Source organism: Gossypium hirsutum, chromosome A11 (assembly GCF_007990345.1).
Source record: "Gossypium hirsutum isolate 1008001.06 chromosome A11, Gossypium_hirsutum_v2.1, whole genome shotgun sequence".
NCBI classification, from domain to species: Eukaryota; Viridiplantae; Streptophyta; class Magnoliopsida; order Malvales; family Malvaceae; genus Gossypium; species Gossypium hirsutum.
Window position 1 is genome coordinate 116,420,516 of NC_053434.1, and position 8,430 is coordinate 116,428,945.

The 8,430-nt window shown below is 29.7% G+C and overlaps 2 protein-coding genes across 2 annotated transcripts; both read left to right on the forward strand.

Moving 5' to 3' along the window:
• The first annotated feature begins 4,928 nt into the window (after positions 1 to 4,928).
• On the forward strand, positions 4,929 to 6,296 carry LOC121209397 (receptor-like protein EIX2). Its single transcript, XM_041080016.1, has one exon. The coding sequence runs from the start codon at positions 4,990 to 4,992 to the stop codon at positions 6,283 to 6,285; it is 1,296 nt and encodes a 431-aa protein (XP_040935950.1). The 5' UTR covers positions 4,929 to 4,989; the 3' UTR covers positions 6,286 to 6,296.
• A 624-nt stretch (positions 6,297 to 6,920) lies between these two features.
• Positions 6,921 to 8,045, forward strand: LOC121210082 (receptor-like protein EIX2). The gene has a single exon (XM_041082173.1). It carries the CDS (start codon positions 6,921 to 6,923, stop codon positions 8,043 to 8,045), a length of 1,125 nt encoding a protein of 374 aa, XP_040938107.1.
• The last annotated feature ends 385 nt before the right edge of the window (positions 8,046 to 8,430 follow it).

Here is an 8,430-nt window from a genome sequence, read left to right on the forward strand (position 1 = left end):
AATGAAAAGTGATGGGTGAGCCATAGTTTCTTGGCCATGTAATGGGATTTTGGGGGTGTAGTGGCTCCCTTGTATTTCTATAAAGGTCTTGAAGGGCATGCCATACTATCGAAAGTTGGGTTCGAAAGTTGTACGTGTTACTATGGGATAATATAGTTTGATGAAAAAAAAACCCATGTATTATTAAATTTTGTGTGTGTTTATAATTGATTATGTGGGATTCGGATCTATAAAGGATTACATGAATCAATTAATCTAAACTTTGAGTTTAAATTTACCTACTTTGATTCATGTTTTCTTATTATAATTATTTGATAAAATAAATAAAGAAATTATATTTGATGTTAGGTGCTTAAATTTTTTTTTTCAATTCATTGATATCAATATTTTTGCAGGAAAAATATATATTTAATAATTATTGCTTGCAAATCCCCAAAAAATATGATATCTATGATATAATTCTGCAGTTTATACAGGAGTACTAATTTATAAGATTAAAAAAGTTTATAAATACCTCATTGAACAACCTTATTTTAATTAATTATTTTCTACTAAAAAAAGTATTGATTGAGTTTAGTTTAATTGGTATTGACATTATTGCTAGGAAGACGTAAATTTAAGTGTGTTGAAACGTATTATACTCTTATTTAACGGTTGGGAAAGACTATAATTTTAAAGTTTAATTTTCATATTTAATATTTATATACGAAATAATTAATTATATATGAAAATTTGAGTGAATCTATGAACGATTCTAGCTGTTTTTGGAAAAATAAAAGAATATTAACAATGGTTTTCTTCCAACATTAATTTTTCCTTTTGCGTGGGAGTGGGACTTAACTCCATAGACTTACTTCTCAACTTTATGTCTATTTGTCTTTCTAAATTTGTGGAATCTTGGAGCTTGTTAATTTCCACATTAAATAGAGAAAAAGTAGAAGTTTATGTAGGAAAAAGAGATTTTTCTTAAAACGAAAATTCTTTGAAAGCTATTCTTATGTATCAATTTTGTTTTTAGCAGGGGTTACGCGTAGTTAGGGGCAGGCACTGGAAATTTTCTATTTATATCCTTTAAATTTTATAAAATTTTAAATTAGTAATAGTAAAATTACACTTTAGCCCTCTAGAAAATAATAAAATTTGATTTAATCTTTTAAACATTATAAAGATACAGGTTGTTAAAATGGTGAAATTACATTTTTATTATCATAAAAATTACAATTTAATTTCGACTCTACTAATTTTTTTTTTTACTTCGCCGCTAATTTTTAAATAGCAAGTAAACCGTGAGATTGAGATTTATTCCATAGACTTAGTTGATTTCGGATTAGTGTTTTTTTTAAAAAAAAGAAATCTTAATTAACATTTTTTAAATTAATTTTATTGTTACAAGACTATCGCGTGGATATATTCTTTTGATTTTAAATGTCACACCATTAAATTTAATAGAATATTTTATGGCAATAACTATTTGACTTGAATTTTAAATTAAAAAAATATGGGGACTAAATTTTTGAAATTAAAAGTATACGAGACTAAAATCCAAATGTATAAAGGGTATAGCGATTTAGAACATATTTTAACCTTTAAATTTTTATTTTATAATTTAATATAAACAAATAATCAACTTAATATGAAGCTTGGAATTAATGTATATATAAAAGTTTTATTCTTTTCTTAAAAAAAAAAGTTTAGGAATTAAATAAAGCAGAGTAAAGGATGAATTGAATGATTTTCAATAAATGTTTAAGGGCCAGAAAAATCATAATGCAAGTTTCAAGCAGTATTGGTTTTCAAAATTTTGCTTAATAATAGCCAAACATATACAAAAATATTCTTATTCAATTTCCATGTCTTCCATTTTCTTTTCTTTCTTTTGGCTTTTAGGACCTAAAAAGTCTTAAAAGAACGTGGGAGTGGGACTTACTTAATAGACTTAGTTTTTAAACTTTTATGTCTATTTGTGCGTTGACATTGAATTAAGTTTTAATTTGGTTGGCATTGATTTTATTATTAATAAAGGAGGATATAGACTCGAGTACACTACGTCTTTAAGGTATAATAATTTATAACTATACCTATAGAATTATAAAGTGTACTAGTAGGGTACTAAATACTCACCCAAAAAATAATTATTCGAAATATATCAAGAGTGACCATAATTCAATTTGGGCTGATTTTGAAGAAATAATTCAATTTATCTTATAGTATTTTGATTTTTTAAACTCAAATCAAATTGAATTGAATATAAAAAAATCCAAACTAATCGAATTCCATCGTTCAAATCGGGTCAATCCATCCATTTTATTCTTTTCAAAAGGTAATTCTTTATCATTTTAAACTATTTTGCTGATTCAATATGTAAAACTAATTATAAAATTAAATAGAGATAGAAATAAGCTCTGTTTGAATATTGTGTTTTTATAAATTTGAAAGTAATTTCAGAGAAGATTTTAATACTTCACTTCCTTTTTCAATTTCTTTTAGAGATTTGATTTTCAAAATTCCTCATAAATTTATTTGATTTAACACACATATAATCTCACTTAATAAATATAAATATATAATATTATCAAGGTTTTTGAAATCTTAAAAATAAATTTATTTATTTGAATAAATATTTGATGAATTTCAAATTTTATTAGTAATTTCAAGAGAGGATTTAGAAGCTCACTTTTTTGTTTCAATTTTTTTTCTCAAGATGTGTTTTTTTTTTAATTTTCTCATAAATTTTAATAACCTAATTTTTCTTAAATCAATTATTTATCCAATCATGGTATTACAAATGCTAGCATTATGAATGGAAAAATTTTAAAAGGTTAAATTTTTTAAAAGTCTCAAAAATTTAAAATTCTTCGTTCAAACACACTCTAAATACTTCTTTGTGGAAAATTTAAATTGAAATTTTTGAGGTCTAGAGAAATTATATTCAACAAACTAGGGTCTTGGAAGAAAGTTCATTAGCCATGAGGAAATTTAAGCCGGAAATATGGGTCTTTATAATATGTATTAATTTGATTCATTTAAAGTTTTATTTTTCTACAAGAATTAAGTTCATGATAATAAGAAAAGAAAGTTTTAACTTTTATTTATAATAAAATATATATTCCCTTTGAAAAACCTTTTTCAATTATTTTTCACTTTTTCTTTTGTTATAATTTTTAAATTATTTACTAATATGATCTATAAGATAAATAGTACTACATTAGTATAAAGTACATATAAATTGTGGTACTGATGACATGTTAGCATCTATCATCCTGCGTTAGTGGCATAAGGATAAGAATTTATAGGAGAAATTTCATTTGTCTCAAGGTTTTCAAAATTGGGAATTTTAATAGTTTAAATTTTACTTATGTATGTGGTTTTTCAAAATTCCTCCCATTTTTATTTGATTTCATACACATTGTCTAATGATGTCCATATTGAATATTTTTTATATTGTTTATTTTAAAATAATTATTTTTTAATTTTTAAAATTCTATTAACCTAATTTTTTCCTAACTTAATTATATATTCAAACAAGCAATTGTAAATCTCAACATTTTGAATTTATGAATTCTAAAATTCTAGCATTTTAAAAATATCAAAAAATTGAAAATTCTTCATCCAAACACAAGTTATAGTGTTGAAAAATATGAAAAATATATAGAATTGATTGAGTCTCTGAATACGTGAGACAATTTTGGCAATTTATTAAACCAAAATTATGGTCTATATTGTTTATGTGGATTGTATTTAGCCCATTAAAGAAAATCATATCACTTGAGAACATAATTGGAAGATCAGATCAAAACTGATCATCTTTTTCTAATTCCTTCGATCGTGGATATTGGATTGAATTGGAACGTTTCATTCTTAACTATCAAGAGTCCATGTTTACCTTGTTTATTATTACCTATTGTGTTCAGCTTATCTTATTGTTGTTTAATAAGAATTGTGATAAATCTTCTTTATATTAGCAAGTCTTGAAATATTCTATATAATTTAGAAACTTGTATAGATTATGTATAGAGAGAGATATAGCACATAATTTGTTCAAGTGTATGGAACTTGATTTTATGAGTGCATTGTGATAGTGAAACCAATTGTGTTGTGGTTTTACTTGCTGAATTCAAATGGGTCAATTTAGTGGCGAAAGTATCAGTCTTTAGTGTGCAAAAGTGAGAAAATTATCATGGGTGTGTGATAGATTTAGGATCACTTCTTGTAAATGTTGAAGATACTGAATATTTCTTACTAAATTAAAATATGCAAACGTAAGGAATCTAAATTGCATAAACAATCTTTGTGTCCGTTGTCTTACTTTTGCTTATTGTAGAGCTTGAAAAAGTGCTTACTCCCTTAGTCACTCCTTCCAAATACATAACTTATATCTCAACAATTACTTTAAATTTACAAATAGCTCCGTTAAATTTTCTGTCCAAACTTGTTCAATTGAAAAAAAAATAAAAGTTTGAGGACTAGATTAAAAGTCAATAAAACAGTAAGAGCTAAATTGATTTTTTTCAGAAATGTTTTAAGGGCCACAAATATCGGTATGCATATTTGAATTAATATTCTTTATCCACAAATTGCTTAATATTAGCAAAACATATAGCAAAAATACCGTGGGAGTGGGAATTATTTATTGACAACTTTATTTCTCTTCTTCTAAACCAAAAATTTTGTTGGAAGAATTAAAAAGTAAATTATTTCTTTAAATTAATAAATGAAATTCATATTAAATTTGTTACTTTATATCTTAATTATTAATATAAGTTTTTTTTTCCTTCGATTATTTCATCTTTCTTCTCTTTTCATTATTAGTAAAAAGTCAAAATTTTGAATGCAATTAATTAGAAACTTTCCTTGATAGCAAATTTCCTACAGACTATTATCAATTAAATGTATTTTGTGGAAATTTGGGGTTTTGGAAGAAACTTCCTTGCGCTTCATGTATTTTTGTGTTTTAGCTAAGCTTAGTCTATATATTTGGAGTTGTGAGCAATGGCAATTGCAACCATGACTACTCTTCCAATTTCCTTATTCCCTTTTCTTCTTCTCATTCGCGCTTTCTATTTTAGCATTTGTGATGCCAATTCCAACATACTTTGCATCCAAAGTGAGAGAGAAGCTCTTTTGAAATTCAAGAATGATCTCACTGATCCTTCAAACAGGTTATCTTCTTGGGTTGAAGGAGGGGATTGCTGTAAATGGATTGGTGTCGTCTGCCATAACTCAACAGGCCACGTCAACCAACTGCACTTGGCTGCTCCGCCTCTTTCACCTTCAGCCCTAGGAGGCAAAATAAATCCTTCACTGCTGGAGTTGAAGCATCTCAATTCCCTGGACTTGAGCTATAACAGTTTTAGCAGCATACATATCCCGAAATTTTTCGGTTTGCTGGAGAGTTTAACATATCTTAACCTCTCTTGTGCACAGTTTCAGGGAGCAATTCCTCATAACCTTGGGAATCTCTCAAAGTTGCAGTATCTTGATCTTGGAGGTAATTACCACGAACAAAAAAGTCTTCAATGGGTTTCTGGACTTTATTCCTTGCAGCACCTTGATTTGAGTGGTGCGGATCTTTCTAAAGCAACTGATTGGGTACAGGTAACATTCAAACTTCCTTCTTTGTTAGAGTTGCACTTGCCAGGTTGTAGTTTAGAAGATGACCCATCTTTCATCAGTGTCAATTCTACAAATTCACTGATTGTTCTTGATCTTTCTGAGAACAGCTTTTCTTCAGTACCTAAGTCGATATTTAGTCTTCATGGTCTTGTGTCCATTGATCTTAGATTCAATTCTTTGGATGGCCCAATTCCAGATTACTTTGGCAACATCTCGTTTCTTGAAGTTCTTGATCTTACTTCGAGTCATCTCAATTCATCCATACCCAACTCCTTGTACGGTTTAAACCGTCTTCAGTTCCTTAGTCTTAGTGATAACGAGTTACAAGGAACAATCTCGAGTGCCATTGGAAACTTGAGCTCTGTTACTCACCTTGATCTTTCTTTAAATTATATGTTGGAAGGAAGATTACCAACCTCACTGGAATATCTGTGCAAATTGAAGGAGATGGATTTGTCATATAATAAAATTGAAGGTGGAATATCAGAAATCCTACAAAGTTTGTCTAGATGTTGTTTGGATTCCTTAGAGTCATTGATTATGACCAATAACCAACTTTCTGGCCATTTAACTGATCAACTTGGACAATTTAAAAATCTATCTTACTTGTCCCTTGCTCAAAACAAAATTTCTGGTCCCATTCCATCATCGATAGGGACTTATCATCTTTGAAATTCTTTGATATTTCAGAAAATCAATTAAATGGTCAAATTCCATGGTCTCTAGGGGAGCTGTCATCTTTGAAGTTATTTGATGTTTCAGAAAATCAATTAAATGGTACTTTTCCTCTATGTTTTGGACAATTGGAAAGTTTGGAAACTCTGGCTTTTGGGTATAATCTATTTGAAGGAGTTGTATTAGAAACCTATTTTTCTAATCTCACGAGATTGACAACTCTAGCAGCGTCACACAATAGGCTTAGATTTGAACCAAACTCAAGTTGGATTCCCCCATTTCAATGTGAAGGTATTAAATTGGGTGACTGGCATCTTGGCCCAAAGTTTCCTCGGTGGTTAAAATTTCAAAAGAAATTGTCTTCTTTGGATATCTCCTGTGCAGGAATTTCAGATGTCATGCCCACTTGGTTTTTAAACCTTCCCACTCAATTTGAATATTTAAATCTTTCCTTTAATCAACTTACTGGAGAGTTTTCATATTTGAATGTAACAAACTTTATTGACTTGAGTTCAAACCGCTTTACAGGTCCATTACCAAAAGTACTGTCAAGTTTAAGATTTTTATTTTTGTCAAATAATTCATTTTCAGGATCCCTTTCTGAATTAGTTTGCAATCCATCATTAAGAGGGATGGTAACTCTTTACATTGATACAAATCTACTCATTGGAGAAATTCCAGATTGTTGGAATCATTGGGAAATTTTAGCTTATTTGAATTTAGAAAACAACCATTTGACAGGGAAAATCCCACCTACTTTGGGATATACAGATCCTTTTATGTTAAACCTTCGAAACAATAGCATGTTTGGAGAATTGCCATCCACATTGCAAAACTCTAGAGATTTGATTATGATTGATCTCAGTGAAAATCATTTCAGTGGAAGTGTACCAGCATGGATTGGTGATAAGCTCTCGAGCCTTGTGATTCTGAGCCTTCGATCAAATAACTTTGTTGGTCATATCCCTCATAAAATTTGTGATCTTCAATTTCTTCAGAACTTGGACCTTTCCCAAAACAACATTTCAGGAGTTATTCCAAAATGTTTCAATAATTTTAGTGCAATGGCCACAAAAAACAAAACCAATAATGAAGTTTCTGCGCCGTTAGTCATTGATTTCCCATTTTATTTTAAAGCATTATTGGTGTTGAAAGGACGAGAGGATGAATATGGTAGCACGCTAGGACTTGTTACCAATATAGACCTTTCAGCTAATAATCTCACTGGAGAGATCCCCAAAGAAATTGGTAGTCTCGTTGGACTATTGTCTTTAAATTTTTCAGGGAATCTCCTAACAGGAAATATACCAGACACCATTGGCAACATGGAGTTAATGGAATCTCTTGATTTGTCGATGAATCGATTGAATGGTGAAATCCCTCCGAGTTTCTCCAAATTGAATTTCTTAAACCACTTCAATGTGTCCTACAACAACTTGACAGGACAAATCCCAACAAGCACTCAGCTTCAAAGCTTTGAAAACTTGTCTTACGTGGGAAATCATCTTTGTGGACCTCCTCTCACTAAAAACTGCAGTACAAAAGGTTTTTCAACTGATGTTGTGAATAATGGAAGTAGCAGTGAAGGAAGTAAAGTGAATTGGCTTTATGTCAGCATTGTTATTGGCTTTGTAATGGGATTTTGGGGTATAGTGGCTCCCTTGTTTTTCATTAGGTCTTGGAGGATTGCGTACTATCGAAAGCTAGACCATATTTGTGGTAAACTATATGTGTTTTGGGCTACTATAGGTATGTAGTTTGAAGGGGGAAAAAGCATGTATAATTGATGCATTTGACCTAGGTGTGCTATACATGATTGTTTGGTGCTAAAAGATTAGTTTTAGCGTCTGTCCTTTAATGGGACTCGTTGATGTGCCAACAAGGCAGCCCACTTGCTTGTGTGAGCTGTTTTGTTATATGCAAACCATACGGAATGTGGTACTTTTCCTTTTGCATCATTTTTTAAGAATGTTGAAATCATGTTTTATGTTGATAAGAATGATGATTTCGGACAGTAGGTTCGGGTGTAAGGGGTGAGCCTGTTGGCTCGGGTTTAGTAGTTCGTCTCCTCATTGTGTTTGCTTTTGTTTTGCGACTTAATCTTTAATGAATTTCTTCTTTAAAAAAATTAGTAATTTTATA

What these genes read in the sequence shown, in the direction of transcription:
- LOC121209397 (XM_041080016.1), top strand. Translation starts at nt 4,990, where the DNA reads ATGGCAATTGCAACCATGACTACTCTTCCAATTTCCTTATTCCCTTTT.
- LOC121210082 (XM_041082173.1), top strand. Translation starts at nt 6,921, where the DNA reads ATGGTAACTCTTTACATTGATACAAATCTACTCATTGGAGAAATTCCA.